Source organism: Panthera onca, chromosome X, assembly GCF_046562875.1.
Source record: "Panthera onca isolate mPanOnc1 chromosome X, mPanOnc1 haplotype 2, whole genome shotgun sequence".
In the NCBI taxonomy this organism is placed as follows: domain Eukaryota; kingdom Metazoa; phylum Chordata; class Mammalia; order Carnivora; family Felidae; genus Panthera; species Panthera onca.
The window spans coordinates 31913958-31932195 of record NC_138357.1 but is presented as its reverse complement, the minus strand read 5'-3'; the positions used below and the strand labels follow the sequence as shown (position 1 = coordinate 31932195).

Genomic DNA, 18238 nt, shown 5'->3' with positions numbered 1-18238 from the left:
TAAAAAAAATTTTTTTAATGTTTATTTATTTTTGAGACAGAGAGAGACAGAGCATGAACAGGGGAGGGGCAGAGAGAGAGGGAGACACAGAATCGGAAGCAGGCTCCAGGCTCAGAGCTGTCGGCACAGAGCCCGACGTGGGGCTCAAACTCGCGGACCGTGAGGTCATGACCTGAGCCGAAGTCGGACACTTAACCGACTGAGCCACCCAGGCGCCCCAACAATCACATCTTCTTTATTGCTATTCTTTTCACAGACCCAAGAGGGGGGCAGTATGCTTCAGTAGAAAATGCATCTGCTTTTGGTGTCTACTTTCTAAAAATATCTTTAAAAATTGTAGATCCCGAGGATGTTGCAAAAAAAACGCACAGGGAGATCCCAGTGTACCGTTTATCTGTCTGTAAGCAGAATGCAATATCAAACCCAGAAAGTTGCTGTGGGTACAATCCACCTACCTAATTCAAATTTCACCTGTGTCACATGCAACCGTGTGTGTGTGTGTGTGTGTGTGTGTGTGTGTGTGTGTAGTCCTATGCAATTTTATCACATGTGTAAATATAGAATAGTTCCATAACCACAAGGATCCCCTGAGTTGCCATTGTATAGCCATACCCTACTCCTTTCTGCACCCCCTCACCCTGCATTACTTTCCCCCAAGTCTCTGACCTCTGGCAACTACTAATCTGTTCTCTATCTCTATAATTTTGTCATTTCAAGAATGTTACTGGAATAGAGGCGCCTGGGTGGCTCAGTTGGTTGGACGTCCAACTCTTGGTTTTGGCTCAGCTCATGATCTCACGGTTTGTGAGACCGAGCTCCACGTCGGGCTCTGCGCTGAAAGCGTGGAGCCTGCTTGAGATTCTCTTTCCCTCTCTCTCTCTCTGCCCCTCCCCCGCTCATTCTTTCTCTCTCAAAATCAATAAATAAACATTAAAAAAAAAGAATGTTACTGGAATAGACTCTTAGAGCATATGACTGTTTGAGGGTGACTTTTTTTTTTAAACTCTGCATAATACCCTTGAGGTCCCTCCAAATTGTTTTGTGTATCAGTAGTTCATTTTTTTAAATTTCATGGTATGGAGGTGCCAGTTTGTTTAAACATTTATTCCTTGAAGGATATCTCCATCGTTTCTAATTTTTTGCAGTTATGAATAAAACTGCTATAAATTCTCATGCTCACGTTTTTATGTGAACACAACTTTTTGTATCTCTGGAGTAAATGCCCAAGAGTGCAATTGCTGGGTCATATGGTAATTACATATTTGGTGTTATAAAAACTGCCAAACTATTTTCTAGAGTGGCTGTACCAGTTTGCATTCCTACCAGCAATGTGTGAATGATGGGTGTCTACCTTTCAAAAGGAAAATGATATCATGCCCAGGGATAAAAAATAGGTTGGCTCAACACCTGAAACTATTGTAACATTGTATGTAAAGTATACGTCGATAAAAAAAAAATTAAGGAAGCAATAAGAAAACAACAATTTTTGTTTGTTTTTGTCTTTATAATTTTTTTTTAACATTTATTTATTTTTGAGACAGAGACAGAACATGAATGGGGGAGGGTCAGAGAGAGGGAGACACAGAATCCGAAGCAGGCTCCAGGCCCTGAGCGGTCAGCACAGAGCCCGACGGGGGGCTTGAACTCACGGACCGCGAGATCATGACCTGAGCCGAAGTCGGCTGCCCAACCGACTGAGCCACCCAGGCGCCCCTGTTTTTGTCTTTAGAGAGAGGGTGTGAGTGGTGGGGGAGAGGGGCAGAGAACAAAAGGGAGAATCTTAAGCAAGCTCCACACTCGGCGTGGAGCCGGACCCAGGCCTGATCCCACGGCCAGGGGCGGAAATCAAGAGTCGGACGCTCAACTGACTGAACCACCCAGGTGCCCGGAAAACAGCTTTAAAAAAAAAAGTAGGTTAGCTCCCCCCAAAATAACTTCTATCTGAAGTTTGTGAGCACATCTGCAAAATTTGTTAAATTTCTAAATTCAACTTTAAGCACTTCCTTTCCTTTAGAGCCTAGAATTATTAGCAACAGAACAAGGCAGAAAGGACCAGGTTAAACAGTTCAGTGCAATAAAACTTTATTTGGCACACATTGTGGCTACAGCACTGAATAGGCAGCGGAGATAAGAAACGTGGCTCTTTGCTCGTGAAGTTTGAGATGTGGAGGGGGAGACATCACCCGGCGCAGTTACGTGTATAAAAATACGTGTATGATGAAGGCTAGCGGAGGCACAAACTCATTTTAGAAGCTAGTGTGGATCTTGGGGTGGCAGCGGAGCAAGGCTGGGGAGGCTTTGATGAAGGGGGTGGACTGCACAGATGGTGGGGGGCTCTCCGGGGCCGGGCTCTGGGGAGGAGTGTTCAGGAAGGGGTGTGTTTGGTCACTGTGATACCAGGCTACGGATGCCGGAGATCTTGCATTGGCTGTGTGCTCTCCACATGGCCCTGTCCCCCTTTCGGTCCTTCATTCAGACTGCTTCTGACACAATGGGGTGTGGAGGGCCGTGTCCGGGACTTCTGAAACTATAGCATAAACACGGGGCTGGCTCCCGGAATGTCCATTTGGCCCGATGACTTGATGGGAACTATTTTTGGTATCTCCGGGCACTCTGTGTCTCGTGGACTAGAATGCAGAAAATCACAGGACCGTTTGGCCAGGACCTTCCAGGGAGGCCCTGGGGACTTGCATTCACCTCCCCCCTCCCCACCCCTGCCGGCTCACAGGGCACTCCTGACAGCGTTGAGAAGCACTGCATGTGAGGCCAGATGGCACTGATGCGGTGTGGTTCAGTCTTGAGGGTGTCTTTCTTTCCTCCGAGATCAACAGTTCTCGTGTGAGGCATTGTAGTTTTACTTGCCCGCTTGTGGCACTCGTTTCTGCTTTCATCAAAGCCCGGCAGGGGCGCCTGGGTGGCTCAGTCGGTTAAGCATCCGACTTCAGCTCAGGTCACGATCTCGCGGTCCGTGAGTTAGAGCCCCGCGTCGGGCTCTGGGCTGATGGCTCAGAGCCTGGAGCCTGCTTCTGATTCTGTGTCTCCCTCTCTCTCTCTGCCCCTCCCCTGTTCATGCTCTGTCTCTCTCTGTCTCAAAAATAAATAAACGTTAAAAAAAAATTAAAAAAAAAAAAAAAAAAGCCCGGCAGCGGCGGCCCGGTGGCTTTGCCATAAGGCCCACACTCCTCAGCACTACGGACAAAGCCCTTTCTGACCGCGCTCCTTCCTGGCCTCAGCCTCCTCTCTCCCCTGCGCACCTCCAGCCTCTTGCATCCTGCCTGCTGGCCTGGGCCGAGCTCCTTTCGGTTCCTCAAACAGACCCTTCAGACACTCCAGCACAACAGGGGAAGCACCCTGCATCCCCTCCCAGCCCAGCCTTTGTCCTTTCCCCTCTGCTTTGCCCTAATCTCAGCTAACACACCGCTTCCTTCACAGAAAGCCTCCCTTGGCCTCCGAAGTCTAGATACGTGCCGAGTCGTCATGTCCCATGGTACCTTGCATTTTCCTGCGACATAGAACTCAGCACAATGTGTTGTCACTTCCTGTTTACTTATCTCCCTTGAGAGCGGCTGTGTTTTGTTACCCTCAGTGGCTGACACATGGCAGGTGCTCCAGAAATAAGTTTTAAATGCGTGGTACCATCCAAGGAAGCTTAGAGAACATTTGGGATTGGCAGGAAGGCTTAGGACGGGTAAGCAACTCCAGGAGCATTTTAGTTCAGGAGTTAAAAGAGACAAGCATTGAGTAGATCGGACTCCCCAAAGAATTGCTAGCGAAGGGGTCAGAGAACTAAGCCTGCGGGGCACCTGGGTGGCTCAGTCGGTTAAGCATCCGACTCTTGATCTCAACTTCAGGTCTTGATCTCAGGGTTGTGAGTTTAAGCCCTGCATTAGGCTCCATGCACGGGAGAAAGAAAAGAAAGAAAGAAAGAAAGAAAAGAAAGAAAGAAAGAAAGAAAGAGAAAGAGAGAGAAAGAAAGAAACAAGGAAGGAAAGAAAGAAAGAAAAGAAAGAAAGGAAAGAAAGAAAGAAGGAAGGAAAGAGAAGGAAAGGAAGGAAAGAAAGAAAGAAAGAAGGAAAGAAAGAAAAGAAAAGAAAAAAAAGAAAGAAAGACTGCCTCTGACAATGTTGCAGTGCAATCTGGGGAGAGCTGTTACTACAGTCTTAGAAGTTGGTAGCATCCTTGTGTTTCTTATGCTGTTAACTCCTTGCTTTCCCAGGAGTTGTTATGGGAAAAATCACAGGGAAAACCTTAAAAGAGTCTGTGTCTATAGAAGGTTCAGAGGAAGGAAGGAAAAGTCTTAAAGCTGTACCTCATTCCATGGCCGACTGTGCAGGAAGCACAGTGCAGGAAGCCCAGTTATAACTGGGTTATAGGAGTCAAGGTGTGCTAGAGGTTAACGGAGGCCACATCCTAGGGGTTCTTTTTTTTTTAAGGTTTTTTTTTTTAAGTTTATTTATTTTGAGAGAGAGCAGTGGAGGGGCAGAAAGAGAGAGAGAGGGAGAGAGAGAGAGGAATCCCAAGTGGGCTCCTCGCTGCCAGTGCAGAGCCCGACCTAGGGCTCGAACTCATGAAACTGAGATCGTGACCTGAGCCGAAAGGAAGAGTCGGACGCTTAACCGACTGAGCCACCCAGGTGCCCCTGTCCTGGGAGTTCCTATAAGAGGAAGAGCGGGAAGTGCCTTGAGGCATGCACTGGCACAAAACAAGTCTTCTTGCAGACTGCAAAACCAGCACCCCCTCTGGGTGAATAAATTACAAAAAATTGGACCCACCGATTTTGAAAAAGCATTCTTCTTCCTCTGGGTTGAAGCGTTTCCCTTCCTCTGGGCTGCTGCAGCATCTTGCCAAAGCCGGCAGCAGAGAGTGCTTGGGGCTGGCTCTCAGCCCTAGTTGCCGCCTCTGTGCAGAGTATAATCTACAACCCTAGGAGGTGGCTCAGGAAGCCATCTGAAGAGAGTGGTGGTTGACTGGTACCTGAGGGGACAGGTATCAGGGATACCACTCTTGTTATACGTATTCCCACCATGGGTCATCAGAGCGGACTCCTTCTCCAGTATATGTGACCTGTGCTAACACGGAAGCCACAACTCACCTGTGACTATTTACATACCAATTTAAATTAATTAAAGACCTGTCGAATGAAAACTTCAGTTGCTCAGTCTTACTAGTCAGTTTCCCACGTGGCTAGTGGCTCCTGCCTTGGACAGCACAGATAGCGAACATTTCCATAATCCCGGGAAGTTCTGTTGGACAGTGCTGGTACAGAGTCTATATCCTTCTGCCCTCAGCATCCCGCAGCTTATTCTTTTCTGGAGCCACACTGCCTGGGTTTAAATCTTAGCCCTCTTCTATGCTAGCAGTGTGATTTGGGGCAGGCCCCCTGTCTCTAAGCCTCAGTTTTATAATCTGTTAAATGGGCACAGTCACACTAGTGCTGCCTCTTGAGGTGGTTGTAAGGGCTGTTACTGTGTGAAGAGCGTTTGGAGCTGTACCTCACTGCTAACACACACCGAGTGAGCACTCCGTGCGAGGGAGCTACATGGTGTTTTTATTATTCATCTGCAGGAGCTACATGGTGTTTTTATTTTTCATCCGCGCTCCCTTGCAGGTGTAGCCAGTACACACTGCTGGCTTCTTCCACCACTTGGAAGAATCAGGAGCTAGTTCTTACCTCCTCCTCCCCTGCCCTCCCCTAGAGAGATCCTTCCCAACCAAAACCACAAAAGAAAGGCAGATGCATGGCTCGTTTGCTATCAAGTGCTTGGAGTTGGTTTAGGTACCAGTTTAAATCATGTCAAGCAGTCAGAGATGGTTCCCCTAATCCCCAGTTAGGAGATGGAGAATCACTTTGAAACTCCAGGGCTGTGACTTCGGGTCCTGCAGGGCTAGTCTGGCACGACACGGAGCCTGACCTCAATAGCTACAGACTAGCTCTGCCAGTGAATTTTAGGGAATTTTGTACCACATTAATCATCTTCAGAGTTGGGGAAATAGTCTTTAAATTTGTCCATTTCCTCCTTATCCCTATAGTGTGAGTCCATGGAGAGTTTCCGTGTGTGAATTTTAGCAGGAAGCACCTGAGTGCCTTCTGGCTCAGGTTCTTATCTGATATTTCACAAGAAGTCCCCAAAAGTTGTCTATTCGAAAGCCAATATTTCCCCTTTTGTTCTTTTTTCTAAATTACAACCGATTTTTTTTTTTTAATTTCCTATCTGGGATCCATGAGAGTATGCGAAACAGTTGGGGTACAGAAGTGAGAAGAGAATCTTAAAGATTAACCACTAGAGAAGTTCCTTTCATGAGATGAAAAAAAATTAATTTTCTGCATATATATATATATATATATATATATATATTTTTTTTTTTTTTTTTTAGTTATGTAACAAAAGTCTCATAAGTTTCTTCAGTTTCTGTTTCTGGGTGTGGGCAGAAAACATTCCAGGCCTGTCTGAGCTAAAAACTAGCCACGGCACTAACTTAGTTTTTAAGGCTGTGTTCATTCATGAACTACAGAGGCCTATGACCAGGAGAAAAACTTTATGTACTGTCTCTTAAGGGGCAAGAGCATTTTAGGTATTTAAATATTTCTTTGCATAGCGTTTGAGGGAATAAAATACATTAGATCTGAGTTTGGGGATGTGTTTTTAAAGACTTTTTTTTTTTTTTTTTTTTTTTTGTAGAGAAGTTTTAGGCTTGTAACCAAGTTGAGGGGAAGATAGAGATTTTCCAAATACCCGCTGCCCTCACAATTCATAACCTCCCCCATCATCAACATCCGTCCCCTCCCCCCCCCATCAGAGAGATACATGTTTGTTACAGTTGACGAACCTGCACTGATACATCCTGATCACTCAAAGTCCATACTTTACCTTCAGGCTCACTTTTGGTGTTGTCTATTCTGTGGGTTCGGACAAATGTATCATGACATGTATCTATCGTTATAATATCATGCAGAGTATTTTCATTGTCCTAAAAAAATCCCCCGTCCTCTGCCTGTTTATTCATCTTTCCCTCTACAACGCCTGCAGCCGCTGATCTTTTCATTGTCTCCGTAATTGTGCCTTTTCCAGGATGTCGTAGAGTTGGAATCATACGGCGTGTAGCCTTTTCACATTGGCTTCTTTCACTTAGTTAATACACATTTAAGTTTCCTCCGTGTCTTTTCATGGTGTGATACCTCTTTTTTTTTTTTCATGCTGAATAACATCCCGTCGTGCGGATGCACCGCGGTTTATTTCTCCGTTCGCCTGCTGAAGGGTGTCTTAGTTGCTTCTGAATTCTGGCAGTTATGAATAAAGCTGCTATAAACGTTTGTGTGCAATGTTTTGCACTGACGTACGTTTTCGACTCCTTTAGGTAAATACCAAGGAGCCCAGTTGCTGATCACATAGGAAGAGTAGGTTTAGTTTTGGACGAAGCCACCAAACTGTATCCCAAAGCGGCTGTACCATTTTGCATTCCCCCCAGCAGTGAATGAGAGTTCCTATTGCTCCATACCATCCCCAGCGTTTGATGTTGTCAGTGCTCCGGATTTTGGCCATGCTAATAGATGTGTAGTGATATCTTGTTGCTTTAATTTGCATTTCCCAGATGACATATGATGTGGGACGTCTTTCCATAGGCTTCTTTGCCATCTGTTAAATCTTCTTTGGTGCGGTGCCTATGAAAGTCTTTAGCTCATTTTGTAACTGGGTTGTTTTCTTATTATCTTAAGAACTCTTGGGGCGCCTGGGTGGCTCAGTTGCTTGAATGTCCGACTCCTGATTTTGGCTCAGGGCATGATCCCAGGGTCATGGGATCAAGCCCTGCATCAGGCTCCATGAGCGGGAAGCCCGCTGAAGATCTTTTCTCTCTCTCCCTCTGCCCCCTCTCCCCTGCTTGCACTCTCTCTTTCTCTCTCTCTCAAAAAAATTCTTTGTATATATATATATTTTTTTAATTTATTTAGTTTTTATTTAAGTAATCTCTACACCCAACATGGGGGCTCAAACTCATGACCCCGAGATCAAGAGTCACATGCTCTTCTGATGGAGCCAGCCAGGCACCCTGAATTCTTTGCATATTTTAGAGAACTATCCTTTATAAGATAGACATGTCTTTTGCAAACATTTTCTCCGAGTCTGTGGCTTCTTTTTCTTACTCTCTTGCTATTCATTTTTACAGGGCAGAAATTTTTTTTTGATGTTTGTTTATTTTTGTGAGAGAGACAGACAGAGTGCGAGCAGGCTCCAGGCTCTGAGCTGTCAGCACAGAGCCCAGCGTGGGGCTCAGACTCAGGAACTGTGAGATCATGACCTGAACCAAAGTCAGACGCTTAAGCGACTGAGCCACCTAGGTGCCCCAGCAATTTTTAATTTGAGTGAAATCTAGGTGATTGATTATTTCTTTTATATAGATCACATCTTTGGTGTTATATCCAAAAAGTCGCCGCCACACCCCAGCTCATCTAGGTTTTCCCCAGTGTTATCTCCTAAGAGTTTTGTAAGTTTGCACCTTACATTTAGGTTTGTGATCCATCGTGAGGTTGGTTTCGTGAATGGCGTAAGGAGCGGGTCAGGATTCGCTTCTTGGCACGTGGACATCTTGTTGTTCCAGCACCGTTTGCTGAAGAGACTGTCTTTGCCCCCGTTGTAGTGCTTTTACTCCCTTGTCAAAGATCAGTTGACTCTATTTATGAGAGTGGATCTGAGTTTTATAAAACCTGATTTGCAGCAGAATCCCCTGGAGACATGCTGTCAAAGTGCTCACTCCTGGGCCCTGGGCCACACCCGCTAAGTAGGAATCTCAGGAGAGGGCTTGAGGAATCTTCATTGTATACGGCTGCAGGTGATTCTGAGGTAACAAGTCAAGAGTTTGGGACTCGTTACTCCTGGTTCGTTTTTAAATCTGTCTTCCTTTCTGTGGAAACCTTTGCACGACTCCCATTGTGGCTGACGTAAGGCTTGACTCTGTCTTCTGCCAGGTAGTACAAGAGAGAATCCTTGGATAGCCTAGACAGAAAAGTGTAATGAGTGCCTTCTGTGTGCCTGCGCTGTGCTAGATGCTGGTGATCAATGGGGAAAGGTATGTGTAGAGGTTCGAAATGGGAAATGAGACGCCAGCAGACCTGGTTACAAAGGCATTGAAAGCTACGTGGTGGAGTAAGACACTTAGAAAACCACTGTATTCCGGAACGTTCACCTGGCAGTGATTGGAAGGCACTAATGACAAAGGTCAGGGGGGTCAGTCTGAAAAAGGCAGGAAGCCTGAAGTGATTAGGGCGTGAGACAAGGTGAGGGTCACAGGAATGTCGCAGGAGAGACTCCAAGAAGCTTTGTGGAGGAAGAAATGACAGAATTTGGTGATAGAATATAGGGAAAAGAGGGGGGGACGGAGGGGGGAAAGGGTGATTTCAAAGGCTGTAATCTAGGAGCCCAGAGAAAATGAGCTCTGACTGATGGGAACGGGGAAGGTTAGAAGAAAGGCAATTTAGCAGGGAAGAGAGGGCATAAGGACGTTGGCTTTGACGCCAGAGTGGAACACACAAATGGAGCAGTTAAAAATCTGGGACTGGCTCCAAGGAATCCCCAGTGTAGAAATTCTAGTTGAGGAATTGAAATGGTAAACCGGGGAAAGATGGATGAGGGCGTAAGCAGTAGAAAGGAATGTGCACAGGGCCGAGGACTGGATGTGAACCCTCTGAGAAGAGAGAAGGGGGAGGAGAAGCCAAGAAAACAAGGCAGGCAGACAGAAGGGCCAGAGGAGAGCCACGGAATTCAGCACGTGAGACATTTTCAAGAAGCATACAACTTCTCATCCTGGCCTCGGAACATCCCTCATACAGACGAGGGAAAGGAGGCAGGGCTCCATAGCTATTGAAAGTAGCAGGGGTCGGGGCGCCTGGCTGCTTCAGTCGGTAGAGCATGTGACTCTTGATGTCGGGGTTGTGAGTTCGAGCCCTACGTTGAGTGTAGAGCTTACTTAAAAAAACAAACAAGTGTTCATCGAAAAGGAACCTTCGTTTCCTCCTAGAGTATGAAACAGAGCCACATTATAAAACAGGGTTTTAGGAAAAGCTATCTTTCCATATTGCAAATACTGCTTTTCGTGGTCCTCTTCAGTCACTGAAAAGCAAACAAATGTCTGCCTTTGTTTCCTGAATACCTTGTTACAAATAATCCAGAAGGTTGTCTCCTTATATCTTGCAGGCACAGCAGCCTGGGAAAAATTCTTCAATGTGAAAACATCTATAGAGAAGGTCAACACATTGGTTGTTCCTTTGCTTTGACTAATTTGAAGGATTCCAGTTTTGAACAACACAGCGTCCAAATAGTGGTCAAGGATAATGCGGGGAAAATTAGACCATCCTTCAATATAGTGCCTTTGACTTCTCATGGTAAGTTTTAGAAGTCCTGTACGACAGTGTGGATAAAAAGCATTACGTCTTTTGAACAATCAATACAGATACTAAAAAGTGACGATTCTGGTTTTAGGATTTTCCCAGAAAAAAGGATTGCATTTATGTATACCTTTATTTGAGTTTTTTTAAAAGAAGCAGGCTTGCAAATTCTAATGGTTCTTGAGCCCGTGTGTCACATGTTTTGTTCTTATTTGCTTCTGAGTGTGTTCAGACTTAGAACACACAGTTAGCTGTAGAACCGAGATCAGATACAGGCTCTCTGTCTTTTAAGATCCGTTCTCTTTTAGGGGTACCTGGGTGGCGCAGTCCATTAAGTGTCCAACTCTTGCTTTCGGCTCGAGTCGTGATCTCGCAGTTCGTGGGATCGAGCCCGGTGTCGGGCTCTGCACTGTCAGCTTGAGATTTTCTCTCTCCCTCTCTCTCTCTCTCTCTCTGCCCCTCTCCACCCCCCCCCCCCATTTCAAAATAAATAAACGTAAAAAAAAAAAATCTCTTCTTTTACTTATGATACTTGAGAGTCTCTTAGTTGAAAAAAAGACTGGACTGGAGGAGGAGTGACCAGAAGTGATACTCAAACCAGCTGATGTGCTGGGCAGCACAGGCAGCCACCAGTCAGAACAACCAAAGCAGCCGAGTGTTGGCCCATTAGAAAGAGGCCTCGAGGTGAAAACAAAATGTCTGCTTGAGGTCCTAGGTCTTCACATCGGACAAAGCATATACACTCTCTTTCAGCGTTTCCTGGAGAGTCCCTCTGACCTCAAAGGATTGTCATGAGTTCCAAATGATGTGAGGTATATACGTGTTCTGTAAGCCCCTAAAGCAGGCTACCGTAAGCATCATGTGTATTTATGTGTTGCAAGGTCCCAACAGGGAGCTCAGATTCTGGCTGAGAGAGATACAGAAAATATATCAGCAGATAACCATGCACTGACCAGGTTCCCAAGTCTGCGACTGGAACACTATTTACCACTCCTTCAGATAGTCGTGGAAGTGAATTCTACTAGTGGACCAAAGGCCAGGGGAGTGAGGTCATGGTAACCTGCCAAGTGGGATAATCTGAGCCCTTCTCTGTCCTGCCCCTCGCTTGGCCGACTGTCCTTCATGGACCTTTCAAAGCTCGTTTTCCTACCCTTCTTCCTAGAGATTAGTGGTGCCAAAAAGGGAGATCCTCCGCAGCTGGAAGACGATAGCTTCAAGTTGTTTTCTGTCATTGTCCATTCTCTTCCTCCTCCTCTTCTTCTTCTTCTTCTTCTTCTTTGTCGTCGTCTTCTTCTTCTTTTTATTTTTGAGAGAGAGAGAAAGTACGTGCAAGTGGGGGAGGGGCAAAGAGATAGAAAGAGGCAGAGAGAATCCCAAGCAGGCTCCGCACTGTCAGCGTGGAGCCTGATGTGGGGCTCAAGCTCATGAACTGTGAGATCGTAACCCGAGCTGAAATCAGGAGTCGGACTCTAAACTGACTGAGCCACCCAGGCGCCCCCTCATCCGAATTCTTTTCTGTTGCTTAGTCTTAAGCATAGTTGACTCATTAAAAAGTAAATGGACTAGGCTAATTTTTTTACTTTATTTAAAAAAAAATTTAATGTTTATTTGAGAGAGAGAGAGAGAGAGAGAGAGAAAGCATGAGCAGGGAAGGGGCAGAGAGAGAGGGAGACACAGAATCCAAAGCAGGCTCCAGGCTCTGAGTTGTCAGCACAGAGCCTGACGTGGGGCTCGAACTTGTGAACCACAAGATCATGACCTGAGCCAAAGTCGGACACTCAACCAACTGAGCCACCCAGATGCCCCCTTTTTTTACTTTATTTTTAATTGTGGCTATAATCATATAACATTAAATTTCCCATCGTAACCATTTTTTAAAAATACTTGCTTTTAAAGTTTATTTATTTTGAGAGAGAGAGAGAGAAAGAGAGAGAGAGAAAGTGAGTGTGGGGGGAGGGCAGAGAGAGAATCCCAAGCAGGCCCCGAACCATCAGCATAGAGCCGGATTCAGGGCTCGAACCCATGAACCGTGAGATTGTGACCTGAGCTGAAAGCAAGAGTCGGTCTGTTAACTGACTCAGCCACCCAGGCACCCCTCCCGTCGTAACCGTTTTTGACTATACGGTTCAGAGGTGTCAAGTATATTCACATTGGCATGCAACGGATCTCTAGAACTTTCTCAGATCTTTTTAGAACTGAAACTCGATGCCCACTAAACACTGATTTCCCCTCCCCCAGCCCTTGGTAACCAGCTTTCTATTTTCTATGATTTTGACTCCTTTAGGTACCTCTTCTGGGTGGAATCCTACAGTGTTTGTGATGGGCGTATTTCACTTATTTCACTTATTTCACGGTCCTTGAGGTTCATCCGTGCCGTGGCGTGTGACAGAGAGTAGGCTGATGTTTTAATTGGGGTCTTTGCGCAAGTGAGTGGCGCCTGGGGACACCCCTTGTGCCCGGTGCCCCCCGTTATCCATTAGGTGGATGCACATGTGGACCTAAGGGCTTCTTTTCTTTATTCTCTGTCACAGCTAGATGTCCTGATTATGCCCCATCCGTGTTCTAACCGGATGCAGGTCAGAGTTCACATCATCTTCCAGACACCCCGAAGATGTTCATTAGATCCATTTGGCTAGGCAGCTGAAAATAAGCTTTCTGCATTCATTGTGACCTTCATTATCTCTACCCGTGGATGAACCTCATCAAAATGAACCCTGGAAGCTAATCTGTATGCTGCTATTTCTGTCTTTCAGTGAAACCTGATCCCCCACATATTAAACGGCTCTTCTTCCAAAATGGTAACTTGTACGTGCAATGGAAGAATCCACAGAATTTTTATAGCAGATGCTTATCTTATCAAGTAGAAGTCAACAACAGCCAAACAGAGACGCATGATATTTTCTACGTAAGTTTTTCTTAGCTAGTTGACGTAACTTGGCTATTTTTCTGTCACTCGAGTTTCTTACAGGGTAATATACTGAAACGTCAGTGAAATGCAGCTCTTAGATTTGTCACCTGATGATGACGGTAATGAACTTTCTCGTCTGAAATAGGGCGTGGTGGGAGCTTTGAGGGTCTATGGTAGTGGCACTGGCTGTCAGATTCAAGCCATTCGTTGATTCAGGTGCTGAACGCATTTTCAGTACATATCTACCACGTGCCGGGCGCTGTTTTGTGTGCACGTGACCCTGACGCGAAGGTCTTTTTTTCCCATGAAACCTCCCTACTGGAAAATGAGTATGTAAATGAGCAAGCTGATTTCAGAGCACGAAGGCTGTGAAGATAATTAAATAGGTCATGTAGTGGCATGACAGGCGGGCCTGAGGGAATATGAGGTTGGGCAGTCATCTGAAGTGATGACATTGGAGATGAGACCAGAATGACGGGCAGGGGCTAGCCATCGGAAGATCTGGGGGTGGGGGGAACAGCCAGTACAAAGACTCTGAGGCAGGAATGGGCTTGGCCTGTGTGAGACACAGAGAGGAGACTCGGGTGGCCAAAATACAGTAGGAAAAGATGCGTAAGCGGGAGGCCGGGGTCAGATCGGGTAGATACTTCGAGGCTCTGGTATGGCCGTTCCCTTTTCTTGGAGTTTGTGGCAACTAAGGTATTCCACTTTGAGGAGTCCGTATTTGTTGGCGTATGTACGTTTACGCTCCTGGGAAGCTAATACAAAACATACTAATTAGAGGTCCCCGTGGGCCACCGGCCATAACAGGATGTGGTGTAACCTCAGGGCGTCCGTCCCATTCTTCCGCTTTACGGGAGAGGTCACACACTTGGGCCTTAAACATTTTTGTTTGGACCACAGGCACGGTGGGGGTTCGTTTATTAAATTTGACGGAGGCAAACCATAAGAGGCTTAAATACAGAGAACAAACGAAGCGTTGCTGGAGGGACGTGGGTGGGGGATGGGCTAAACGGGCAACGGGCCTTAAGGAGGGCGCTCGTTGGGATGAGCACCGGGGCTTCTGTGTGAGTGATGAATCGCTAAATTCTACTCCCGAAGCCTAACTTGAGTTTAAACAAATACATTTAAGAAACCAAAACAACAACAACAACAACAACAACAAAATTGGGAAATTTTGCCCAGATTCAAATACCCTGGCCCCCGAGGAGTGTAGTTTCCATGAGGTGGCGCCGCAAGACCACAGGGGCCGGGCCGTGGCTGGTGTGCCACCTGCCGGCGGTGGGGGGGGTGGGGGGGGCGGGGGGCGTGTGCATTCGCATTTCAGAGGTTGGAGCCCGAGTGTTTCGTATTGGCTTTTAAAGGACCCCGGCATCTCGCACGTGGGCACATGCTTTGGTCCAGTTGTTTTGGCTCATCGTGGGAGTTTCAAAATACTTACTAAAATAAGCCACTGTTGACAGGCTGTAACTCCAGAGGGACTGGCCGGGTCCGCAGCTGACCGGAGCGTCTCTGGGCATCTGCAGGTGAATCTGTTTGCCGAAATAGAATCACCATTATCCGTACCAGAGAGTGGTGTCCCCATACCGTGCTCCAAAGGGAAAGAGCAAAGGGCTTCCAAGTGGGGAGAAGGTGAGGCTTGGATTTACGGCGGAGTCAGCTTGTCAGAGCGCTGAAGCATACTTGACTACTCCAGCCTCTCCTGCTCCCTTCTGTCTGAAATCCTGAGACACATGCCGCTCGTATTACTCATTTGGCACCGAATTGTGTCCTGCGAGTTACCCCGATCACATGTTTGAGCCTTTTCTCTTGACTAAAAATAAAAGCTCCTGCAGGGAGGACTTCGGGGGTGTTTACTTTGTGCCGCTCCCGCTAACAGTGGCTAGCACAGATCGAGCGATTACTATGTGCTAGGCATTTTATTTTATTTTTTAAATGTTTTCTGGAGAGAGAGACCGAGAGAGCGAGCATGCGAGTGGGGGGTGGACAGGGACAGAGGGAGAGAGAGAGAGAAAATCCTGATCCCGAGCAGGGATTCTCCACGCTCAGCATGGAGCCCGATGCGGGGCTCGATCCCACGACCCCGGGCTCACGACGTGAGCAGACATCAAGAGTCAGCGGCTCAACTGACTGAGCCACCCGGGCCCCCCTGTGGTAGACATCTTAATGGACACATTATCTCAACCCTTTCTTGTAATCCTCACGGTTACCCTGACGATCTAGGTCCTATCATTTTGTCCCCATTTCACAGAGGAGCAAATGTGATCTGACCCCAAAGCTTGTGCTGGTAAGCACTGGGGACCACCTCAGTACTTCCTCTTAATAGTAACAGCCATCCCTTGTTAAGTGTTCATGATATGCTACAAAGCTACTCTTCTAGATGCTTCTTATACAGTAGCATAGAACAGTCTGTGAAGTGGTTCTATTTTAATCTATATTTTATTGGGAAACTAAGGCTCAGAGAGGGTAAGTAACTTGCTACAGGCCACACAGCTGATCGGTTGGTCTTTATGTAGTCAAAGGTTGGTCCTGATGTATTAAACTTTGAGAATATTTGGGATTAACACCATGTGCACAGTCATCACTTAATAAATTATTGTCGAACTGAGTTAATCTTTTTTACAAACTTTTGAACTGAAGAGCGTGTACATGCTATGGAATTTGTCCTCCTAAATCAGAACTGTAGCCTATTTGGAATTAACTCTGTTTACACATTTGAGCCGAACATTCTTTCCCCTGGCAGATGTTCACCAGCTGCTTCCTCTCCCAGAATGTCATCAGCTTTTTGTACGCTCACTGATTTTGAGCTCCTCTGGTTGGACCCTTCCCCCCACCCCCCCCCCCCCCCCGCCCTGTTTTTTGCGAGCCTTTTTGAGGAATTATTTCGCCTGGTGTTCTAGTTAAGAGGGGGAAGTAGGCTGGGACATGAGCTGGTGCCATCACATGGGGGCTGTGGGCAGAAGTAACTCATGACAGAATCACAAAGCAAAGAATGACTCTTGTTTAACCACCCCCCCTTCTCCCCAAACTCTCTGCTTGGTCCTCTGTGCCCTTGTCTTCCTTCTCCCACAGGGGTATCTGAGCAGCCCATAAACTATGCAAGGGAATTTACATTTGAACAAGAGCCCAGAACCTTCCATTTGCGCCGTGATTTGCTGATGTTTGGAATCCATATATATCTGGGAGATGGTCATGAGGAGGGAGACACGAACCTGCAAACCCGATCCATCAAGTGGTAGTTGACACTTGTGATTCCCCAGCAGGTCTCTGATTCCCAAGTGGCCTCTTCACTGCCCTGGAAAAGGTAGCGATAGGACAACTCTCCATCACTCAGCCGGCCTTCCAGCTCATCACAAACGCTGCAGGGAACCATTTAGTGAATAACATGCACGGTCAAAAATCATAGCTCTGTGTTCTGGTTTTTGTCTCGTGTTTAAGCGTCTCTTTGATAAAAGTTGACTGTTTCTTCCAGCTTTGTTGAGGTATGATGGACAAGTAAAAAGTATATATATTTGGGTTGTACAGTGTGATTACTTTCTTTTTTTTTTTTTTTAATTTTTGTTAACGTTTATTTATTTTTGAGGCAGAGAGAGCCAGAGCATGAACGGGGGAGGGGCAGAGAGAGGGAGACACAGAATGTGAAACAGGCTCCAGGCTCCGAGCGGTCAGCACAGAGCCCGACGCGGGGCTCGAACTCACGGACCGCGAGATCGTGACCTGAGCCGAAGTCGGCCGCTTAACCGACTGAGCCACCCAGGCGCCCCAAGTGTGATTACTTTCAAGGTGTACAACATGATAACTTCATACGCGTATATCTTGTGAAATGATTACCACGATCAAGTTAATTAACACATCCATCACTTCACACAGTTACCTTTGTTTTAATGTTTATTTATTTACCTTGAGAGAGAAAGCATGCATGTGTGCATGCGTGAACAAGGTGGGGGGGGGGTTGAGAGAGAGAGAGAGAGAGAGAGAGAGAGAGAATCCTAAGCAGGCTCTGTGCTCAGCGTGGATCCTGATGTGGTGCTCGATCTCATGACCATGAGATCATGTCCTGAGCCAAAATCAAGAGTCGGATGCTTAACCAACCGAGCCACCCAGGTGCCCCCACCGTTACCTTTTTTTAAGTAGTGAGAACGCTTAAGATCTACTCTCTTAGCAAATTTCAACTATACAATACGGTATTATTAACTACAATCACCATTCTGTACATTAGATCCCCAGAACTTATAACTAAAAGCTTGTACCCTTTCACCAACACCACCCCGTTCCCCCCTTGTCCCTCAGCCCCTTCTGCCACCATTCCACTTTTAGCCTCTACGAACTCAACTTTAAAAACAATTTTTTTTAACTTTTTAATGTTTATTTATTTTGAGAGAGAGACAGAGAGTGAGCAGGGGAAAGGCAGAGAGAGAGGGAGACACAGAATCCGAAGCGGGCTCCAGGCTCCGAGCTGTCGGCACAGAGCCCGACGTGGGGCTTGAATCCATGAACCGTGAGATCGTGACCTGAGCCAAAGTCAGATGCTTAACCCACTGAGCCACCCAGGTGCCCCTGAACTCAACTTTTTTAGATTCCACATATACGTGAGGTCATACGGTATTTGTCTTTCTCTGACTTATTTTACTTAGCATAGTGCCCCCTGAGTTTCATCCATGTTGTCACAAATGGCAGGATTTTTCCTTCTTTCTCACGCCAGGATGATATTCCATCATATATACATACCACGTCTTCTTTATTCATCTACGGGTGGACACTTTGCATATCTTGGCTATGGTAAATAATGCTGCAGTAAACATAGGGGTGCACGTACCCCTTTGAATTAGTGTTTTTGTTCCTTTTGGGTAGCGTGATTATTGGATCATAGGGCAATTCTATTTTTAACGTCTTGAGAAACCTCCATACCGTTTTCCACAGTGGCCGCACCAGTTTGCATTCCCACCGGCAAC

At 46.4% G+C, this 18238-nt stretch overlaps 1 protein-coding gene across 3 annotated transcripts in view; it reads left to right on the top strand.

Moving 5' to 3' along the window:
* IL13RA1 (interleukin 13 receptor subunit alpha 1) overlaps positions 1-18238 on the top strand; it is a 60211-nt gene that overhangs the window by 17077 nt on the left and 24896 nt on the right. For 2 of the 3 annotated variants that reach the window (XM_081793276.1, XM_081793275.1), the window contains exons 5-6: positions 10188-10375; positions 13132-13283. In XM_081793276.1, the coding sequence (XP_081649402.1) occupies positions 10188-10375; positions 13132-13283 (340 nt within the window). Of the gene's footprint in view, positions 1-10187; positions 10376-13131; positions 13284-14749; positions 14919-16358; positions 16835-18238 lie in introns of those variants that run through there. The other variant, XM_081793277.1, reaches the window with a different exon arrangement.